The following is a 20,403-nucleotide window of genomic DNA, read 5'->3' as shown; positions in this document are numbered from 1 at the left end:
CTCTCCACCGTTACACCACCGCTTGACTTCCTCTGTCTCTTCGCGCTTCTCAAGCCCCTGCCGTCTGTCATCGCGCCCGTCCTCGACCGCGCCCGAGCTGTTCCATGACCCTCGCCCGACGTGCCTCTACCGCCTCCCGCTCGTCGGTCGCACCCTCCACATCCACGTCGTAACGTCACTGACCCCACCCCCCTCTTCCGCCCCTCCTTCGATGAGTCCACAACCTGCCGACATGAACGGCACCGACATCAAAAAAGCCGCCATCAACAAGGCCAAGGCTGTTGCTCAGGCCGCGAACGGCAACGGAGGCAAGAAGCGGAGGAAGGGAACCGACCTCAAGCCCATTATCACCACGGACCAGCAGGCCAAAGACGCCAGTCCTACAAGCTCCAACAACAGCTTCCAATACAAGTTTGTTTCCCTGTCCTGCGACGCCTGCCGACTCTTGACTGCTGACCTACCCGCCTCTAGCGTTCAAAACACCGCTTCGCCCTTGTCCCACCAAAAAGTTTCATACACCTCTCAGCTCAGCCGCTCGCCGTCGTCCACATCGTCGTCCGACGGCGATCCCGCTGAGAATACCGCTGACGAGGAGGACTCTGAAGATTACTGCAAGGGAGGCTACCACCCCGTCCAGATTGGCGAGCAGTACAACAATGGCAAATACACCGTCGTGCGCAAGCTCGGCTGGGGCCACTTTTCGACTGTGTGGTTGTCGCGGGACAACACCACCAGCAAGCATGTGGCATTGAAGGTTGTGCGCTCGGCTGCTCATTACACCGAGACTGCTTTGGATGAAATCAAGCTGCTCAACAAAGTCGTCGAAGCGAATAAGGACCATCCTGGTAGGAAACATGTCGTCAGCCTCCTCGATTCCTTCAACCACAAGGGTCCCAATGGGGTACACGTCTGCATGGTTTTCGAGGTGCTGGGCGAAAATCTCTTGGGCCTCATCAAAAAGTGGAATCATCGCGGCATTCCCATGCCGCTCGTCAAGCAAATAACGAAACAAGTTTTGCTGGGCCTTGATTACCTCCACCGTGAATGCGGCATCATCCACACGGACCTCAAGCCGGAAAACGTCCTCATCGAAATTGGCGACGTGGAGCAGATTGTCAAGACTTACGTAAATGAAGAATCAAAGAAGAAGGAAGACAAGGATGATAACAGAAACGGACGCCGGAGAAGAAGAACGCTCATCACGGGCAGTCAACCTCTGCCGAGTCCACTCAACGCGAGCTTTAGCCAGTCTGACCTGCAATCATTTCCCGGAAGTACTGCAAGCTTGAACAAAATAGTTAATGAGGTCTCAGGTAAGTGCTCTTGTCGTCCAATTCGGCAATGCGCGAAGCGCAAAAATGACGCTCCTGACACATTCCGCCGCAGGCTCGTCTTCATCCCCTCCCTCGGGTCTGTCAATGTTGGAGACGCTGGGAGTCAAGAAGTCGGAGGGCGGTGAAGAGGACGTGCAAAAGCAGCGGGAGAAGTCGGCGTAAGACAATCTGTCAAGTGTGTCGTTTGGCTCTCTGATTGACTTTACCAGGGAACTCTTGACCAAGGAGGTCTCCGGAATCAGTCTTGACAAATCAAGCAAGCACTCAAACGAAACATTGAAGGACGACGCGGGCTTTGAGACGATTTCAGTCAAGATTGCCGACCTTGGAAACGCTTGCTGGGTCGGCCACCACTTCACAAACGACATTCAGACCCGGCAATACCGTTCGCCAGAGGTCATTCTTGGCGCGAAATGGGGTGCGAGCACCGATGTGTGGAGCATGGCCGCCATGGTAAGTTCAGTTCTGAAAAAGGCGCTGCTGATGGCATTGCACTAACATCTCGCAGGTCTTCGAATTGATAACAGGCGACTATCTCTTCGATCCTCAGTCTGGAACCAAGTATGGTAAGGACGATGATCACATTGCGCAAATCATTGAGCTGTTGGGAACCTTTCCCAAGTCGCTGTGCCAGTCAGGCAAGTGGTCTCAAGAGATATTCAATCGCCGCGGGGAGCTTCGCAACATTCACCGTTTGCGACACTGGGCACTACCCGACGTACTTCGCGAGAAATACCACTTCAGTGTAGAGGACTCGAAGAAGATCTCAGATTTTCTACTGCCGATGCTGGAACTTTTGCCCGCGGAGCGCGCCAATGCTGGTGGCATGAGCAACCACTGCTTCTTGGACGACACAAAGGGCATGGAGGACATCAAGCTCGACATCCCAGTGGGCAGTAAGGGTGATGGCATAGAAGGCTGGGCGAGCGAGGTAAAGAAGCAGCGGTAGAAGGAGGATTCAGCGTGCTTTGATCCGTCTTTCCTGCGTTCTTTATCATGACTTAGAGGAGCAAACTCGGTGTCCACGGCTTAGGGCTTGCCATGATATGATTCCTCTTTTTATTCGGTTCTTTAGTGAGAAAAGAAAAATGCTTGCTGATATTAAGTCGGCCCATACCGATCTATTCATCGGTCTTTCACGATGTAGGTGGGAAACGGACTCCGACACGGACGGCTACCTCGTAACATATTCTCTTAGATAAAATAACTTACTCCTTAGAAAATCTTAACACCTGTGATAATACATAAAATGCTTATATAAGATACTATACCTAATCTTAGAGATTTACGTATATAATTAAAGGAAATATACTATTATAAAATATAGATATCTTTAATCACTATTAGTTAGCTAATATTCATTTATGTATGATTATAGACCTTAATAAGATACCTAACTAGGATCTATACTTCCTTTATAGAAAAGAAGTAGGGTGAACTTTATTCCTACATAGATGATCTACATAAACTCAATGCCAACGCCGAAATGCAGGCCCTTTCTTCCTTGCTCGCCTTTCCTCAAAACTAGAGGAAGAGAAAAGTTTACCTCGAAACGTGCCACTGGGTGGGCGTACACCAGGCCGACGCCTGCTGCACAACTAGGCAGTCCATGAGCAAGCTCTTGGATTGTATCTTTCATGCTGTCCGTGACTTCGCTCTGCTTCCGAGACTCCTTCCTCTCTCGCGGCTCCTTCAGAGCCAGCAGACGACCAGCGTTAACAAAAGCCTGCAGCCGCAGTGGGCTATCAATGCCAGTCCTGGGCAACGGAAACATCAAGCTCGCGCTTCCCGCAGCGTATACGTCGCCGCCAGTAGCATCGGGTCCATCGCGAGGTCCCAAACCAGCCAGTCGAAAACCACGGATGTCGGTTGGTCCACCAAGCTGAAAACGGTCGTTGATACGGGAGGGCTTAATTTCACCACCGGGACCAGCAAGCGGATACAGCATTCCTGCGCGCAGACTTGTGGTAAGAGAAACACCTAACGGGGGAACGACGGGGAGAGCGGCTTGGGACTCCACTTCAACTTTGCCAAAAGCGACATCGCCGCGGAGAAAGCCAGCTCCGGCAAGCTCAGAGACCGTTTTGAGGAGGTATCCACGAGACGGGAGGAGCGGAGAATCGCGGCGATCGATGGTGTATGTATGGAAAACGCTAGACTTGAACGAATTGCCAGCATCGGCACGAATGGTGGGTGAGGCCTCAGCTGCCAGGCCAGTAACCTGTCGCCACAAGCCCGAGTACACCAATTCATGGCAATGTCCGCTGGGTGTCTGCCATTTCAGCTTTGTCGATCCACCCTTCAGAGCCTCTTCATGACTAGCCCAGCTCTTCAAGGTAGAGCTCGCAAGACCGCCAATCTCCCAGCGCAAGTCGGGATTGCTGAGGATGGGCGTGTCAAATGTTGCCGAGTAGGCAGAACGAGTTCGTGTGCCAGCAGAGGCATGGGCGCTGAGAGATTCGGCACCACCAAACAAGTTGCGAAGTTGCACGTTGGCATAGGCGGAGCCCTCTGCAGAACCGGCCTCAGTGCCCGTCTTAATGGTGTAGCGAGATCGCTCGTGGGCGTGAACGTAAATGTCGATATCGGTGGGAGTGGTCGATGGGTCAGCCTGGTCGGGTTTGTCGATGAAGACAGAGATTGGAGACTTGAAGATGTCTATTTTGGACGCCAGTCAGAGCAGCAAGATGAAGAGAACGCGGAGGCCGTGAGCTCACCAAATCTTTCTAGCTTGTTGACTGCGCCAGAAATGTCCACGAGAGCGCGCTCGAGATCGTAGTCCTGGCGGCCATTGGCGCTCAGAAGGGGACTGAAAACGCGCTCCAAAAAGCCATGTCGAGTATGCTTGGCCTGTAGCACGCGGACAGACGAGATGGTTACCGGGAGAGTGAGGTTGTTGCTGACCTGCGCCTATCAGCACCATGAAGCAGGGCGTGGGAGCGCAGGAGCCGTACTAGTTCAGCCTGCCTGGCATGCGATTTCCGTGCTTGGGCATCGATGCGCTCATTGACCTGCTCTTGTCGTCTTTGAGTCTCGGCCGGATCGACTTTTTGCTTCAGTCTCTGGAACACCTGCAGCAGCACGAATTAGCCATTGGAGCTGGAGGTGGGCAGATAGGCGCGAGACTTGAATCGACGTACATCATCCTCGAGTGGCGACGCCATTGAGGGGAGCTGGCAGAGCAAGGGTGCAGTCTGGGTGTGTGATGCGGTAATGATGGAATTGATGTTGTAGAGCGGCGATGCTTAGAGCTGCTCCGCTATCCGGGCTTGGCGTGGAACAATGTCTTGGCGGCTCCAACGCCGCTTTGTCTCGGCCGGCTCGCAGCCACTGTAGTCTAACTAACCATTCACTCTTACAACCACCATCGCTCCCCGCCACAACAACAACAAAACTAAAACCGCACAACTCTCCCCGACTCCTGCGTTCGTTTTCTCACTCTGGTCCTCGCCGCGCTCCTTCCTGGTCGTCTCCCGCACACATCGGCACTTTCGATCGTTGACACCTTGGCTTTCTCCTTTCGGCTATCACGATGGCGACGCCGCAGGCAACCAAACGTCTCACCCGCGAATACAAGACCATATCGCAAAACCCGCCTCCATACATCATCGCCCATCCGTCCGAGAACAACATACTCGAGTGGCACTACATCCTTACCGGGCCCCCCGGCACTCCGTACGAAGGCGGCCAGTACTGGGGCACTCTCATGTTCCCGCCAGACTACCCTTTTGCCCCACCGGCCATCCGCATGCACACCCCCTCTGGTCGCTTCCAGCCATCGACTCGCCTCTGCCTCAGCATTTCCGACTTCCACCCCAAGAGCTTCAATCCGGCGTGGGAAGTCAGTACAATACTCATCGGCCTGATGAGTTTCATGACCAGCGAAGAATTGACCACTGGAAGTGTTCGCGCTTCGGATGCCGAACGCCGTATATTCGCAACCAGGTCCCGATGGTGGAACTCTACCGGTGGAGGGTCGCACGCTGCTTTCACCGCGCGCTCCAAAGGCAGTGGTGTCGGCGCCATCAAAGCGGGCGACGGTGGTGCCAAGTTTCGACTGGAGTGGCCTGACCAAGATGCGGAGAACTGGAAGTGGATCAAGGAACAAAAAATCGACGTCGCGACCGGTCAAACACAAGCGCACCCGACTGATGGCCACGGAGCATGCGCGCTGGAAGCTGCTGCTCTGAGAAGGCGACCTGTTGGCAGTGGGAGTTTGGGTGCAGTAGTCGAGGGCGGACAGGTTGCAAGAGATGCAGGTCAAGGCTGGTTGAGCCGTAACAAGTACTTGATTGGGGCTGCGCTACTCTTTGGATATGTCCTCATCACTCGTGTGATCGGAGTTGAGGCCAATGAGCATTGATTGGCTCGTTCATCTCCGACCACTGCTCTTCTCACTCCGAAGCTCGAATGATCAAGTTCAAGGATGGCGTTTGTGTCTAGCACGGGAGTTCAGTCTTGGGTCAAGGATGGGGCGTTTGGGTGAGGTATGGGACGACGTTTCCCTGAGCATGCTGGATTGGCATCCGGCGTTTTGATATTCTCTTTTTGTCTGCTTCCCAGTACAGAATATCTGGCGGGATCCGTTGATAGTGTGGACAGCACACATAATACAGACTGCAATTATAAAAGCGGCAGTGATGCTTAAGTCAATGAGTGATGGAGCACAGAGTCTGTTCCCCGGTTTCCAGCACAAAATGGCCGCAATCGTATTCCTTGGTGAAGAGTCCAGGATCACATAAGCCCCACGTACCGTAAGGTCTCGGGAGAGGTGTGCGTTTAAGCGCGTTTCAGCCAGACGAACGAGCATCACACACTATCAGAGCGGCGGTTCAAAGATTTTTTTCCTTTGTTCGTTGGGGAGGTTGGTGTTTTGAAAAATAAGAAAAAGAAAAAAGAATTGAAATATGCGTGGCTCCCTCATGCTGCACCTCATTCTGTGCGTAAGGCTGACTGATCTAAGTCAAGGATATGTCCATGGACGGTACGGTACGACGTCTTGTTTTTCCTTTTCAAACATTCGATTTGGCTCTACTCACAAAGGGATGACCAAGTCCGGCTATACTGAGCACTTGCTGTCCGGCCAAATCTCACGGGATAACGAAAAGAGGCCCGTGTGAACTATCGTACAGTGACCCAAGCATCACAAATAGTCCCTTTTGATCTAGATTTTGAAGTTTCTGGCAAGGTGGATTGAGCTGGATATTCAATTGGTCTTCGCGGCCTCCTCGGCAGCCAGTTCGCGCTCCGCTTGTTGGTAGTATTTGGCAGTGTCAACACCGTGCTATCAACTGCCGTCAGTATCCCGTAAGCTTCGCATAGTAGAACGGTATGATACTCACGTGGTTGTGGTTGAAAAAGTTGCCCCACGGGAGGAATGGCAGGAAGGTGACGGAATATCTCGAGTTCCTCGCAGCCACACCCTGCAAGTGCTCGGTCATTGTGGGCACTCCGTACAGAGGCTCGCCCTTCTTGACCTTGTCAACCATCTCCCTCATATCCATATCAATTTCACGTCTGTTTTCAGTAACACCATGGAATCGCACTAAGTAGCCAATCAGTATCTTGAACCATCGAGCTAGAAGGATCGGCAATTCCGCACAAGTGGAGCGTGTGTAAAGCTTAAGGAAGCCAGCCGCCAAACTGATGAAGCAAGTTGCGCGCATGATGGGAGCAAAACCCCGGCGGCCGACGTATGAGGGCGAGACTCGCTCCATGAGCAAAAGCAACGCAGGACCTGCAGCGACGTGTGCGGCGCCTACGGCGTAATCGGAGGGGCGAGCATAGCGCACCACACGCGTGAAATGACTGGACTTGTCAGCAAAGTTGGGAGTGAAGCACTGGAGCGCCCTACGGGTCGCTGTCAATGAGCTGATTAACAGGTTAGTGGCTATTGGACACTCCGGGGGGGCGTCGGTGGGATGCAACGCACAGGATAGTCGGTGTCGAGTTTCTTGGCCGGCACGACAGGGCGCTCGCGATACTCGACTTCGGAGGGAGCCATGGTGCCAATTGACGGGATGTGGAGAGACGATTGGGAGGGGTTTGGGGTGGTGATCGATGGGCGGAGAGGTGGGTGTCGTTGCAGTGAGCATGGACCGGTAAGGGTGCCAAGCTTCTGCCCCAGACGTTCCGCTCGCTCGCCGCCCTCCGCGCTCCAAGCTTTCCCGCTCGTCAGCCAGCCCAGCGCCTTTTTGCTTCTCGTCCGTCCCGTCCTCCGTCCTCCGCTCTCCGCGCGGTACGCGTCAACAATGTCGACATGACCTCCGACCCTGATACCCAGAGCCCCTCGCGCAACGGCACCATCGTGCCCGTCGGTCATGCCCGCCCAACCGTCGCCGACTTGCAAGGCGAGAATCACTACGCCCAGGTCGCGCGCAAGCACTGGCTCGGAGCTGCGAGACCGCCAAGGGTCAAGCCCGATGTGCTTAAGAGAGAGCTTTGGGATGTCCTGGAAAAGGACAGCTTTCCTTACAGCGCCCTGCTGATTCTCGAGAATCTCCAGCTTTTGGAAAAGTGAGCCCCTCTGCCCCTGTTGTCGCCGCTTCTGGCCGTTAACGTTATGGTAGCTATCTCTGGCCTGGCTACACCGAGGATGCCTCCAACCACCATGTCCTCCTACTTGCCTTGCTTGTCAACGTCAAGCGCCGAGAGAACCTAGCTTCCTGGGAACATTTCGCCGACAAGTGTGCCGAGTTTTCGTCTTTCTTTCGCCGCATCCTGTCCATGGCCATTGACTCCGCCGTCTCTCCTAAAATCCGCACCCATCTGATATCGTTCATCATTGGCGCCTTCCAATCCCTTGATAGTGGCTTGGTCCGGAAAGAATGTGCGCCGTTGGTCTCGATAGCAATCTGGCAAAATCTACACAGTGAAGAAGCAAGGGAGCAAAAGCTCGAAAAGAATGTGATGCTCCGGAAAGCCTGGAGGGCGGCGGGGAAGCGCTATGACAATGGAGATGAGGAGGTCAAGACTAAGCTGCGATTCGAAAGATCGTGGCTATTCACGTTGTTGCTGGACTTCTTGAATCGCATTTACGACACAGCGCCTCAAAACCGGATTGAGAACGTGCGATACTGCGAGCGTTTCGTGGAATTCTTGACAGACGTGCAAAGTCAACTGCCCACAAGGCGTTACGTCAACACCTTGTTGCATGACCTCAACCTCATTGCTGCTATCCAGCTCTCTCCTCTCTACACGGACGAGGACAATGGCCTTTTCCGTGATCTCTGCGCCCTCCTCAAGCACTACACCTACTTCCCAATCGATGATCAGATTGGGCAGCAGCAGACTCCCGTCGAGTATCACAAGGCCCACTGTTCGAGATTGGCGAGGCTTCAACGGACCTGCCTCAAGCATTTCAGCACAAAATTAACGATACTTTCCTTGTCGAATTATGGGTCTCTGGATCGAAGGGCTGATCTAGAATCCCATCTACAAGTTCTCACAGAAGAAGAGCTCATCCAGCTTTGTGGATTGCTAGGATTCCGCACCGAATACCCTAAATCGTCCCTGGTCGTGCAGGACCGAACCTTTTTTTCGGAAATCGTTGTGTCGGCACACGAAAGGAAGCCAACATTCCAAGACACCGTGCGGGAGATGACGGTATTTCCTACCGAGAAGACTCTCTACGAGGCGACCTTTTTGCGAAACGAGGAGTACGACGGATCTAGGCCATTGGCTATTCCGAAGCTGAATCTGCAATATTTAACTCTCGGCGATTTTCTCTGGAGGTCCTTCATTTTGCACCGATGCGAGTCCTTTTATGAGATTAGAAAGGACATGGAAGACGTAATCAAGCGCCTGAAGCCGAGAAAGTTAAGAGATGTGATACAATTCTCGGGCTCCTCCAGGATGGCTCTTTCCATCGACAAACCTGCCATTACCGATGTTGCGCCCGCGCGGGTTGGGGAAAGTGCCCCCTCCCGAGTGCAAGCCGAAGTAATTCTCGACGTGTCGAGACTGAATGCAAGCGTTGCCAGAGATTGGGAGTCGCTGCGCCCGGGCGACGTGGTTTATCTTCTTGCAGTAGACCCACTTGAAGATGGGCGGCTCATTAGCAACGGCCGACAGACGCAAAGTCCCGCAGAAAGAGTCGGACTGAAGTACTTGCGATGTGCCGAAGTCTTGCAAGTCTTGGACGAACAAGGGCGGCCTTTACGGGAACCCAAAACCTCCCAAGGCCAGACGCGCAAGCCACGACAGCGGCGACTGCTCTTGAAGATTGACAATTTGGCATACAAGGAAGACAAGGACAAGCAAGCGAAAGCCGAAAAGGGCGTCTACGAGTCGATCAATTTGATCGTTCGTCGCAGAGGCAGGGAAAACAACTTCAAGCACATTCTGGAGTCAATAAGACGCTTGACTCTTTCAGACATCCCCGCGCCCTCCTGGCTTCAGGAAGTGTTTCTTGGTTATGGCGATCCTGCAGGTGCCACTTACAAGCGACTGGCCAACAGGCTCAAGAGGATCGACTTTCGCGATACGTTTCTGGATTGGCAGCATCTGATCGAGAGTCTTTCGGGTAAAGCTGTCGAACCAGCTGAGGATGCTTCGGGCAGTTTCGGTCCTCCATACGTGCTTGAATTTCCGGAGCCAGAACAGAGTCAAGAAGACATGCACGAGCGGCCATCAAAGAAACGCAGACGGGCTAAAAAAGATTCTGGCAGCGACGCTCCAGAGTCAAAGGCAGCAGAAGTGGTCCGCGTCTCGACGTACAAGCCACCAAACATGGGTCCTTATCCAACGGATGCTCCAAAGCTTAACACCGTGCACTTCACTCCGGCTCAGCTTGAAGCAATCACGTCTGGAACACAACCCGGCTTGACGGTAGTTGTTGGTCCCCCTGGAACCGGCAAGACTGATGTTGCGACACAGATCATCAACAACATCTATCACAACTTTCCCAATCAAAGGACATTGCTCGTCGCTCATAGTAACCAGGCTTTGAACCAATTGTTTCAAAAGATCGTCGCCCTCGACATCGACGAGCGACACTTGCTTCGCCTGGGACACGGCGAAGAAGATCTCGAGACCGAAACCAATTACTCCAAGCATGGAAGAGTTGAGAGTTTTCGGGAAATTGGTCTAAAATACTTGGCCGAGGTAAACCGACTCGCAGCGAATTTCAATGCACCTGGAGCACATGGTTCTTCGTGCGAGACTGCTTCATACTTCAACTCTGTCTACGTGCAGCCAGCTTGGACAATGTACTGGAATCGCGTCGAATCTGGCGAAGCGAGCGATGAGGAAGTTGTTTCTGAATTTCCCTTTCACCATTACTTTTCCAACGCCCCACAGCCACTGTTTCCCCCAGGTGCTTCCCGGGAGATGTTGTTGGACATCGCATCTGGCTGCTATCGACACATTGACAAGATATTTGCTGAGCTCGAGGACATTCGACCTTTTGAAATATTGCGGAATCCAAGAGACAGCGCCAATTATTTCTTGATCAAGGAAGCGCGGATCATCGCCATGACCTCAACACACGCTGCTATGAGGCGGCAAGAAATCGCAGACCTCGGCTTCCATTATGACAATGTCATCATGGAGGAGGCTGCTCAAATTACCGAGATCGAAAATTTCATCCCTCTAGCTCTGCAGAATCCCAAGGCAGGCGAGCTTCCCCTGCAAAGAATCGTTCTCTGCGGAGACCACCTCCAAAACTCCCCGGTCGTTCAGAACCTCGCATTCAGACAGTATGCCAACCTCGAGCAGTCGTTGTTTCTGCGCCTGGTCAGACTCGGAGTGCCCACCATCGTCCTGGACCAACAGGGCCGTGCTCGACCAAGCTTGGCTGAGCTGTACAAGTGGCGCTACCCAAAGCTCGACAATCTTCCCACGGTAGAATCGAGCCTCGAATTTAAGCTTGCCAACTCTGGATTCAGGTACGACTACCAATTCATCAACGTCCCTGACTACAAAGGCAGAGGTGAAATGGAGCCAACTCCACATTTCATTCAAAATCTGGGAGAAGCAGAATACGCTGTGGCCATCTTCATGTACATGCGATTGCTGGGGTACCCGGCTTCGAAAATCTCGATTTTGACCACATATGCGGGGCAAAGATCGTTGATCAAGGACGTCCTGACCCATCGATGCTCGCGAAACCCCCTTTTCGGCTTGCCAAGGATCGTCACCACTGTGGATAAGTATCAAGGCGAGCAAAACGACTGTAAGTTGCAAATTTTCCGCGTCTTTGAATACGCAGAATGCTGACATGTACAGATGTCATTTTATCTCTAGTTCGTACAAGCCGCGTTGGGTATCTGCGTGACATTCGACGACTCACCGTTGCGCTATCCCGCGCGCGTTTGGGTCTCTACATCCTCGGCCGCCGTGACGTCTTTGAATCGTCCTACGAGCTTAAGCCTGCATTTGACGTACTCCTCAAACGTCCCGACAAGCTTTCCTTGGTCACAAATGAAATGTACCCTACAAGCAGGCAATTGACAGACGAACCATCCGTCACCGAGATGGAAAACACTGAACATTTGGGTCAGTACGTATGGGAGATGACAAAGGCCAAGATGGAAGCGATCAAAGCGAACGGGGGAAAATTGCCCCAGCACGTACCGGATGTTGACATGGACGACGACGAAGATGACGGTAGGGTAGCAGAAGAGGTCGAGGAGGAGGACCTGGAGGAGTTTGAGGAGGAGGCCCTGGAAATCTGATCCGGTGTCGGATGGGAGTGAGTGACCGAACCTGTTGCACATCATCATCCATGGATTGGCGCTCGCAGGATACCAAGAAGAATTTCATTCCTGCGAATCTGATTTCTGTACCTTAAAAACTCGTATTTTCGAAACTCGAGGCCCGCTCAAGGATGCCATAACTACTGCGACTCTGGCAGTTAGTGAGGCAGTCTTTGGCAGCCATCAGAAGCTCAAGAAGTTTTCATGGTAGCACAGTGGGTGCAGAAAGAAGTGAAGTGACACTGAGTATGGACAAGAGCTCGCTAAGCGCAGTTGTAACAGCACAGGTAGACGACTTCTCCCTAGGCATAGCCGCCATAGCCACGAACGACTACTCCCCAGGCGCAGCTGTAATTGCGGACGAACGCTCCCTAGGCAGTAGTCGTCGCATCTCTTTCTGCACCCACTTGGGAAACTAACACGGAGACTTTGGGGCTCTATATCATGCGTACCATCTTTTATGTTGCCGCCACTCTCCGAATACAGTATCATCGAGGACCCAGTGACTTGGATTTGGTCATAAATTCGTGTGTACGGTATCTCGTAATCTAATAGCTACGGCTAAATTTCCGCCTCGCAGACGAACTCCTCGAAACCCTTGGGGAAAGAAAAAAAAGAAGAAAAAAAAGAGACCAAAAGCGCCGACAAAAGACAGACAACAGAAACAAATCACCACCCAAATTTCTCTACTTCTACGTCAACTCGCCGCCCTTCCTTCGCCAGTCCGGCACAGGCATTTCGGGCAGTTCTATTCATACCGTCAGGACCGCTGACGACGACGCCAATGCGTCCACCAGGGCCACCATCATAAGTGGCGACCCAGTCCCTGACAACACCTGCAACATCAGGTCTCCCGGCCTCCTCAGTCGGCTCCGGGACGAGGAGGTGAGCGCCGCGTTCGCGAAGCTCGTCAAGGCGCTGCTTGGGGAGCCACGACAGCTGCGGGCGGGAATGGACGACCCATAGGAAACAGACGTGCCGCGGGCCGCCGTCGGCTTGTTGGGATTCTTCGTCCGACTGCGGCGAGCGGCGGTTCAGCAGCGCCCATAGGAGCGGAAACGCGACAGCGACGCCCGAGCCGCCAGCGACGACGATGGCGAGCCGCGAGCGTTGAAGCAGGTGGACTGGTCGCTGAGAGCCGTATGGTCCGTCGAGACGGACGCGGATTGACGAGTGCGTTTGCGCGTGTAGTATGAGGTCGCGCGAGAAGCCCTGCTGGGCGCGGATAAGGAAGCTCAGCCACGCGTGGCGCGACTGGGCATCGGAGTGGGAACGGTCAGGAGATGGAGGAGCAGGAGACGCAATGGTGAACGGGTGGGCTTGAGTGAGGTGCTTCTGGCTCATGTTCGGGACAGTGATGAATGCGTGGTCTGTCGGTTGCCAGCCGTGGGAGACACTCCGACCGAGTAGCCGTTGGAGAGGACCAGCTGGTTTGGGGAGGTCCCAGTTTGTGGAGACGAGGACCGTTTGCCCGTCTTCGAGAATGTTGATGTCAGCACGCATTGTTGTTGATTTCACAAACAGCCGGAAGACGATGCGGTCGACGAGGAAGATGAGAAGCGCTATTCCGACGTAGACACGGGCTCGGTGGTGATGCAACCAGAGCAGGACGAGGGCAGCGCCCTGGAGTCCAACGTGAAGAACCAGGAAGGCTTCATAGCATCTTTGGCGGAATGATGCGAGAGAAGTAAGATAGAGGAGCTCGTAGGCAATCAGTGCCCCAATTCCGGGCAGGATGACCCTCGAGAGCAAGAACCGCGAAAGGCCGAATCCAACGGGTTTGAGCAAGGTGTACCAGACGCCAAACATGCCCAGGCCATGAAGAAGCGCCAGAAGGCATACCAGCTCGCCCAAGCGTCGGTGGAATATGTTTAGGGATTCATAGGAGCGACCAGTGAGCCAGCTGATGGGCTGGTTTTTGGCGGCAAACAAGTATAGCAGTGGCAGGTTCGACACGAACAAAATGCTACACCGGTCTGCGAAGACAAAAAGGAGTGGAATGGAAAAGGGGGTTTTGAAGAAAAGGTAGAAAGCATTGACACCGTAGTGGACCAAGACGGCGAGGGTTGTGGCGTTGGAGGGAAGTTGTTTGTGTAGCAATGGGATTGGACGAGGCTGATACATGGCCCAAGCCTTTATGTAGTGGAACACGGTACCCAAAACTCCGGATGCTGCTTGCTTTTTGATGCTCGTGGGCGCGAGTAGCAGGCGTCTTTCTTCAACTCCATATCCAAGCTTTCTTTTAGTTGGAGGTGTTGCCGTCCCTTCGAGTGTGCTGCTACTGCTGCTGCTGGTTGACCCCTCATCGTGGGTATTGGCCCGAGGCTTGTCTGTTCTCCGTCGGCGACGACTGTAGGCATCTCGGACGAGGCGTCCCCAGTGCTCGGCAGCAAAAAGCAGGAGAAGGCCAAGTAGAACCAGATTGTACGACAGGAGCAGCCATCTCGAGTACTCGATGCCTTGGACGAGTTTGCGGAAGCGTGGGTCGTTTACGGGGACGTTGGGCTCCTGGGCAACTCGGTATGGCGAAGTGGAGTCTTGCGGGCTCGAGGCGGCCTCTGCACTCCAAGGCCAGAGATTTTCGGACACCATGCTCGACAAAGCGCGATAGACGATGAGGAATTGTCACCGTGAAACTGAAGAGCGCAGCAAAAGCACCGGGCCCAAAGTCCCTGGTCGGCGCCACGCGAGTCAGCAACAGGGGTCCAACTCTTCACGTCATCATGATAACCACCATGGAACGCTGCAACGCATCCAATTGTAGTCATGGCATATGGATGCGACAACGACCAGACATTCTTGAGGCACATTACACCAGACCCCCGTGGAGCGTTTCCCGCTCTTCGCCTTGACGAGAACGAAACATTCAGGCCACCGAGAGAGACAGAAATGGCCGTCTGGTCCAAGCCAGCTGTGCCCCAACTTTTTTCCTGGTAAGCGCTGCTCCATCAACATCCATTGGATGACGCCCATCGGTCACCGACACTTTCGAATTCACAACAGTCCGATTTGCGGATGCTAAAATGCACATGTTGTCCAACAAGCATGGTATCCGCCAAAATCCACATGCTAGCAATGCCTTTCCCCCAAACGCCGAGCCACCAAGCTGAAAATGCCTGTCATCGCTCCTCCTCTCCACTTCTGTCCAACTCGTAAAATAGCAGATACACTTCTCGCTGCATCCCCAACACGTCGCTCGTCTTGCTCTCCTTGATCTTATCATCGCTGATGCGCCACCATCGGTTGTCTCGCCTCTTAGGCTTTCGCTTCACCACATCCACCACCAGTTCTGCCTTGGACGCCGCTTTCTCGCCCACCGTACGCAACCTCGAAGGTGACGCAGAGTGCGACGGCGTCGACGGCGCCCTTTTGATGCTTTCGTCCTCTCGTAATGAGGAGCTCGGGACAGAAGTAGGTGGCAGGCGGTGCGGCATCGACGACAAGGACGACTTGGAAGAGAGCGATGCTGCCGATATTGACGCCAGAGTGGGTGACGGCAGACGCGTCGAGTCTGGAGTCCTTAGCTCGGAGCGTTCTCTGCTCGCTGACGGCCGAGGACTTTGCATTGCACTTGGGTTGGGACTGCCGCCGAGACAGTACACTCCTTCGGTTCCAAACGAGTGCGGTGTTGAATACGGAGCCATGGCGACTTGCCGCCGGAAGCTTTCATAATGGCCACTGTTATGGCCGCCCTTGTGTGTCACAACGCCCAGCAGATTATACTTTTTGCGATCTATCAATCCACCCAAGGGTAGAACTTCTGGAAAGGCTACTTTTGCCATGTTCTTGGTTGAGTAGTTTCCATAGTTTCCCGCGGTGAAGACGGACCTAGAGAGGTGAATGGCCAGAATCTTGGGGAATTTGGAGATGCGCATATGCCGCGAAATTCTGCGCGTAGGACTCAGCTTGCTCTCGGGGAGCGTCACGTCCTTGGGCGGCGTCTCGGGGTCAGTCTCCATTGCATGCTTAATCTTGGAAATGTCCGACTCGAGCCCCAAGCGCTCCTTTTCCGACTTTGACTTTTCAAATTGGGCCTGCTTAAAGAGCAGCGCGTGCTCGAGGCGACAGTACTCGCATCTGAAGTCATCAATGTGTTCGATCTTGAGTATGCCATCGAAGCAGCTGTTCAGCGTCGTCGAGTAGGCTTCTGGGACATTAAGGGTCATGGTCACGAAGCTGGAGGCGGTGGGCTTGGGCTTGAAATGGCAGGTGAGGCATTCGATTTGGGATTCGAGCTGGCCTTCAAATGGGAAGCCTTCCTCGTGTTCATCCTCGTCGTCGTGGTCCGATTCTTCACCGCCATTGGCAACGTCCTGGAGCAACTCTTGCTTGTCGTCCTTGTCCATGGCAGATTTGATGGTGTGTGAGAGGCGCCTGCGGGCCTTCTTGCGCGCGGCTTGGCCTGCATGGTATTCCTGCCAGACGCGCTCGGTGACGACCTGGAGGAACTCTTGGGCGTCCTGCTGCTGCCTGCTTATCCTCGAGCGAAAGGCAACCTCGAGGGCGCCCACAAAGCCCTGGGCCGAAATCGTCTTGCGATATATGGGTCGCTCGTTCAATTTGTCCAGCACATCCTTCAGGGCCTGGGTAACAAGGCCCTGCTGGAGCCCGTCGAGATTTTGCGCGGCGGCGCCCCTCTTGGCGGGGGCTGATTCGTCGGCGTGGTCCGAAGGCGGAACTTTGTAAACGTCGGGCCCGTCGAGATTGCGGCGGTGGGTCTCTCTGATGAGATAGATTCGCAAGTGCGGCAGGCCGGCCAAGGCCTGGAGGACCGAGTTTATGAAGCAATCGTTGGCTGGGTTGGCGAGACCGACAACGCCCTTTTTGCGCGCCGAGTTGGCGGCGTCGTCGTCGAGGAAGAAGGTAGGACCAAAGACGTAAACGAGGGTTATGGCAGCCAGTGACGCGCCGGCGGCGTAGGTCGCAATGGTCAGAGGTTTGTCGGGCATGGTGGCGCCTCTTGCGGCTCGACGGGGGAGAAGGGGCCAAGGCCAGGACGGGAGGGCATCAAGGAGATGATGGATAGGTAGGTAGGTGTGTAGGATTAGGAGCGGCAGAGGATAATCATGGACGGGGGATCATGATCCATTGCTTAGGTAGGTAGGTAGCTAGCTAGCTACGGAGCTGGTGGGAGGAGGGCAGCGCAGCGCAGCGCAGCGCAGTGCAGTGCAGTGCAGCGAAGCGCACGGGAAGCTGGCCGTCCGGACCTGATGGTAGACATCCATCCATTCCCGTCGGCTTTGTTGTCACGGCCAATGCCGCACGCTGCCGGGACCTGGGTAAAGCGGAGCCCAACGGCCTGCGCTTGTGCCCGGCATCAATCTCAACACACGAGCGCTCCATGATGAATTGCTCTCGTCTCTGTTCTGCTCACTCTATGCTCACAATACACTCCAGTCACTCCCTGCCTGCCGTGGCCCGAAACAAGCCGTCGGATCCTCCCGCCGCCGCCCGGTGTGGCCCTGATCCCGGGTTCTGGCTAAATGCGAAAACATGAGGGCGTCTCTGGGCTGCTTCTTGTACTGTCGAGGGACGGTAGAGGACGGGTGTCAGGGTCTTGTCGGACGTGGGTGTCCGCCTGGACCTGGACCTGAACCTGAACCTGAACCTGAACCAGAACCACGACCGGAGCCAGAGCTAGGCACGCGGGCTAGCGGCATCATGGATGAGAAAAAAAGAGAGAGAAAGACCTGCTGAGTGGGATGAGAGGGCGCAAGAGATGAAGTGAGAGGCAGCAGAGGTGGTGCGGGCTGTATAGTGCCGGCTGGTTTCAGTCCGGAGCAGAGCCGCGAGCCCCGCTATGCCATGACACAACCTTTCCCCACCTCTCTACCCTCCCGGTCTTCTCTCTCTCTCCCTCTCTCCCATCTCAACCACCACATCCCGCCATCGACTCGCCATCAGCCACCAAAGGTATCAGCGCCCAGTCCATCCTTCCCTGTCGCCCATCTCCACCCACTGACGCAACCCGTCGCCTTGCCGCCCTTGACTCTGCCCCCCCCCCCCCCCCCCCCAACCGATTTTTAAAAACTCAAAACTGCCCCTCCCCTCCCCTCCTCATCAATTCCTCCCTCTCACAAGTGATAACCCCCCTGCTTGCTCTGACTCCTTCCCAGACTACCACTCTTCACTACTGATACAACAACAATCCATCATAATGGGTGTTACCGACGTTCTCAGCAGAAAGGCCGGCGTTATCTACGGCGACGACGTCTACAAGCTCTTCAAGTACTGCCAGCAGCACAACTTTGCCATCCCTGCCATCGTAAGTCTTGCATCATACCCCCTTCCAGACTCGTCATTGACCACATCTCCAGAACGTCACCAGCTCCTCGACCGTTGTTGCCGCCCTCGAGGCCGCCAGGGACAAGAAGTCGCCCATCGTCCTGCAGACTTCGCAGGGTGGTGCCGCCTACTTCGCCGGCAAGGGTGTTGACAACAAGGACCAGAAGGCCTCCATTGCTGGTGCCATTGCTGCCGCCCACTACATCCGCGCCATTGCCCCCGCCTACGGCGTCCCCGTCGTCCTCCACACCGACCACTGCGCCAAGAAGCTCCTCCCATGGCTCGACGGCATGCTTGACGCCGATGAGGCTTGGTTCAAGCAGCACGGCGAGCCCCTGTGGTCCTCACATATGATTGACCTGTCCGAGGAGGACGTCGACTACAACATCGAGACCACCGCCAAGTACCTCGAGCGCGCCGCCCCCATGAAGCAGTGGCTCGAGATGGAGATTGGCATCACTGGTGGTGAGGAGGACGGTGTCAACAACGAGGACGTTGATAACAACTCTCTCTACACCCAGCCCGAGGACATCCTCAACATCCACAACAGGCTGTCCAAGGTCTCCCCCTACTTCTCCATCGCTGCCGGCTTCGGCAACGTCCACGGTGTCTACAAGCCCGGCAACGTCAAGCTCCACCCCGAGCTCCTATCCAAGCACCAGCAGCACGTCAAGGCCGCCATCAAGTCCAGCGACGACAAGCCCGTCTTCTTCGTCTTCCACGGTGGCTCTGGCTCCTCCAAGGAGGAGTACAAGCAGGCCATCGGCTACGGTGTCGTCAAGGTCAACCTCGACACTGACCTGCAGTGGTAAGTCTTTTCCAGGTCCACGTGAACCATACATTCTCTAACAACTGTGCAGGGCCTATCTCCTCGGTATCCGCGACTACGTCCTCAACAAGAAGGACTACATCATGTCGCAAGTCGGCAACCCCGATGGTGCTGACAAGCCGAACAAGAAGTTCTACGACCCCCGTGTCTGGGTCCGCGAGGGTGAGAAGACCATGTCGGAGCGCGTCCAGGTGGCCCTCGTCGACTTCAACGCTGCCGGTCAGCTGTAAGCCCATTTCTAGATTGACGACGAAAAGTACGAAGCGGTTGGATGACGTTTGCATCGGGTTGGTATGACGAATTAGATGCTTTATGTACAAAATTAATCGAGTCTTCTCACGATTGGATTCTGAAAATGACGACTTCCAGTTCCAGCAATTTCTACTGTGACTGCACCAAGGGCTGTTATACATCCCTAAAAGTCCACCTGCGGAATTTTCCCCTCGGCGCCCCCGGTGTAATGAAACTGGGAAACCTATCGTTCTCCGTCCAAATCCAACAGCTCCCCATGGCAAAGTGTATGCAAAGCAAAGATCGCGATGATGGCCAACCAGCGAAAAGATGATATCGACGATACGTCATCCCCAAGCCACTCCCGACCGACAGCATCGATCTCTTCGTGCCCGGATACTTCCCCATCACGTGGCCCGCCACCCGATTTTCCTCGGAACCACAGCTAGACAGTCAGCGGTTTACAAACTGTCCCAATTGATTGGTTTTGGCCCGGCCAACGGTGCGCTGGTCGATCAACGTCCGAGTTCTTGTTCGTCCAACAGCGTCTTGTCGATCATTGCGCCGCTTGTTGAAAAGGGGTTCGTCGATCTGGGCTTGGGACGTCACAATGGTATTGATGACGATGGGACTTTAGAGGGTCCGGGTGCAGCACTTGGCCCTTGGAGTATTGGATGCTTCTGCTGCTATTACTTGCTCTTGGATTCAGGAGGGTTTGAATGAAGTCTCCTGAGATTCGGGCCCTCGCGCCGCAGACAGTGAAAGAGTCGTCGCCGAAAGTGTGAGAAACTGGGTCTGAAGAGCGACGTGTGCGAATTTGGTCGAGGTGGTGGGAAAATCATCTTTGGGCAGAACAACGCGCTGACTGGAATCGAAGCCAGTTCCACTCTAAGCAGCAACGTAGCACTCCTAGCCTGCCGGATCGTGATAAGGACACAAGTAGAGCGTCATGTTTAATTATTTATTTATTTACTTTAACGTCCCTCTAGAGTTAAAGACTATAAGAGATAAGAGTCTAAGACCCTAA

The 20,403-nt window shown here is 54.4% G+C and overlaps 8 protein-coding genes across 8 annotated transcripts; 4 read left to right on the top strand and 4 right to left on the bottom strand.

The window, feature by feature from the left end:
• Positions 1-232: 232 nt before the first annotated feature.
• IWZ02DRAFT_470304 (serine/threonine-protein kinase SRPK2) lies at positions 233-2,283 on the top strand (the record flags this gene model as incomplete). Its single annotated transcript, XM_066768789.1, has 5 exons — positions 233-411; positions 472-1,313; positions 1,387-1,492; positions 1,544-1,787; positions 1,843-2,283. 5 exons carry the CDS (start codon positions 233-235, stop codon positions 2,281-2,283), a joined length of 1,812 nt encoding a protein of 603 aa, XP_066621840.1.
• Positions 2,284-2,673: 390 nt separating this feature from the next.
• On the bottom strand, positions 2,674-4,566 carry IWZ02DRAFT_454697 (outer membrane protein). Its single transcript, XM_066767740.1, has 4 exons — positions 4,475-4,566; positions 4,289-4,405; positions 4,052-4,238; positions 2,674-3,992 (listed from the first exon to the last, which is right to left on the bottom strand). Exons 1-4 carry the CDS (start codon positions 4,496-4,498, stop codon positions 2,794-2,796), a joined length of 1,527 nt encoding a protein of 508 aa, XP_066621839.1. The 5' UTR covers positions 4,499-4,566; the 3' UTR covers positions 2,674-2,793.
• Positions 4,567-4,681: 115 nt separating this feature from the next.
• On the top strand, positions 4,682-5,970 carry IWZ02DRAFT_454696 (putative ubiquitin-conjugating enzyme Ubc6). Its single transcript, XM_066767739.1, has one exon. It carries the CDS (start codon positions 4,867-4,869, stop codon positions 5,695-5,697), a length of 831 nt encoding a protein of 276 aa, XP_066621838.1. The 5' UTR covers positions 4,682-4,866; the 3' UTR covers positions 5,698-5,970.
• Positions 5,971-6,342: 372 nt separating this feature from the next.
• IWZ02DRAFT_298667 (NADH-ubiquinone oxidoreductase complex I, 21 kDa subunit-domain-containing protein) lies at positions 6,343-7,411 on the bottom strand. Its single transcript, XM_066763896.1, has 5 exons — positions 7,267-7,411; positions 7,189-7,205; positions 6,937-7,142; positions 6,677-6,879; positions 6,343-6,618 (listed from the first exon to the last, which is right to left on the bottom strand). The coding sequence occupies exons 1-5, from the start codon at positions 7,336-7,338 to the stop codon at positions 6,541-6,543; spliced, it is 576 nt and encodes a 191-aa protein (XP_066621837.1). The 5' UTR covers positions 7,339-7,411; the 3' UTR covers positions 6,343-6,540.
• Positions 7,412-7,593: 182 nt separating this feature from the next.
• Positions 7,594-12,379, top strand: IWZ02DRAFT_521356 (uncharacterized protein; the record flags this gene model as incomplete). The annotated part of the gene is made up of 3 exons (XM_066770787.1): positions 7,594-7,850; positions 7,904-11,508; positions 11,562-12,379. The coding sequence occupies 3 exons, from the start codon at positions 7,594-7,596 to the stop codon at positions 12,008-12,010; spliced, it is 4,311 nt and encodes a 1,436-aa protein (XP_066621836.1). The 3' UTR covers positions 12,011-12,379.
• A 321-nt stretch (positions 12,380-12,700) lies between these two features.
• Positions 12,701-14,155, bottom strand: IWZ02DRAFT_379541 (uncharacterized protein; the record flags this gene model as incomplete). Its single annotated transcript, XM_066765047.1, has 1 exon — positions 12,701-14,155. The coding sequence occupies one exon, from the start codon at positions 14,153-14,155 to the stop codon at positions 12,701-12,703; it is 1,455 nt and encodes a 484-aa protein (XP_066621835.1).
• Positions 14,156-14,762: 607 nt separating this feature from the next.
• IWZ02DRAFT_298662 (uncharacterized protein) lies at positions 14,763-17,062 on the bottom strand. The gene has a single exon (XM_066763895.1). It carries the CDS (start codon positions 16,978-16,980, stop codon positions 15,151-15,153), a length of 1,830 nt encoding a protein of 609 aa, XP_066621834.1. The 5' UTR covers positions 16,981-17,062; the 3' UTR covers positions 14,763-15,150.
• A 994-nt stretch (positions 17,063-18,056) lies between these two features.
• IWZ02DRAFT_454685 (fructose-bisphosphate aldolase, class II) lies at positions 18,057-19,508 on the top strand. Its single transcript, XM_066767738.1, has 3 exons — positions 18,057-18,296; positions 18,349-19,124; positions 19,177-19,508. The coding sequence occupies exons 1-3, from the start codon at positions 18,189-18,191 to the stop codon at positions 19,373-19,375; spliced, it is 1,083 nt and encodes a 360-aa protein (XP_066621833.1). The 5' UTR covers positions 18,057-18,188; the 3' UTR covers positions 19,376-19,508.
• Positions 19,509-20,403: the final 895 nt, after the last annotated feature.

Source organism: Phyllosticta citriasiana (assembly GCF_038021145.1).
Source record: "Phyllosticta citriasiana strain CBS 120426 chromosome Unknown IWZ02scaffold_8, whole genome shotgun sequence".
Taxonomy (NCBI): domain Eukaryota; kingdom Fungi; phylum Ascomycota; class Dothideomycetes; order Botryosphaeriales; family Phyllostictaceae; genus Phyllosticta; species Phyllosticta citriasiana.
The sequence above is the reverse complement of the archived record's forward strand: the minus strand, read 5'-3'. Positions and strand labels throughout refer to the sequence as shown.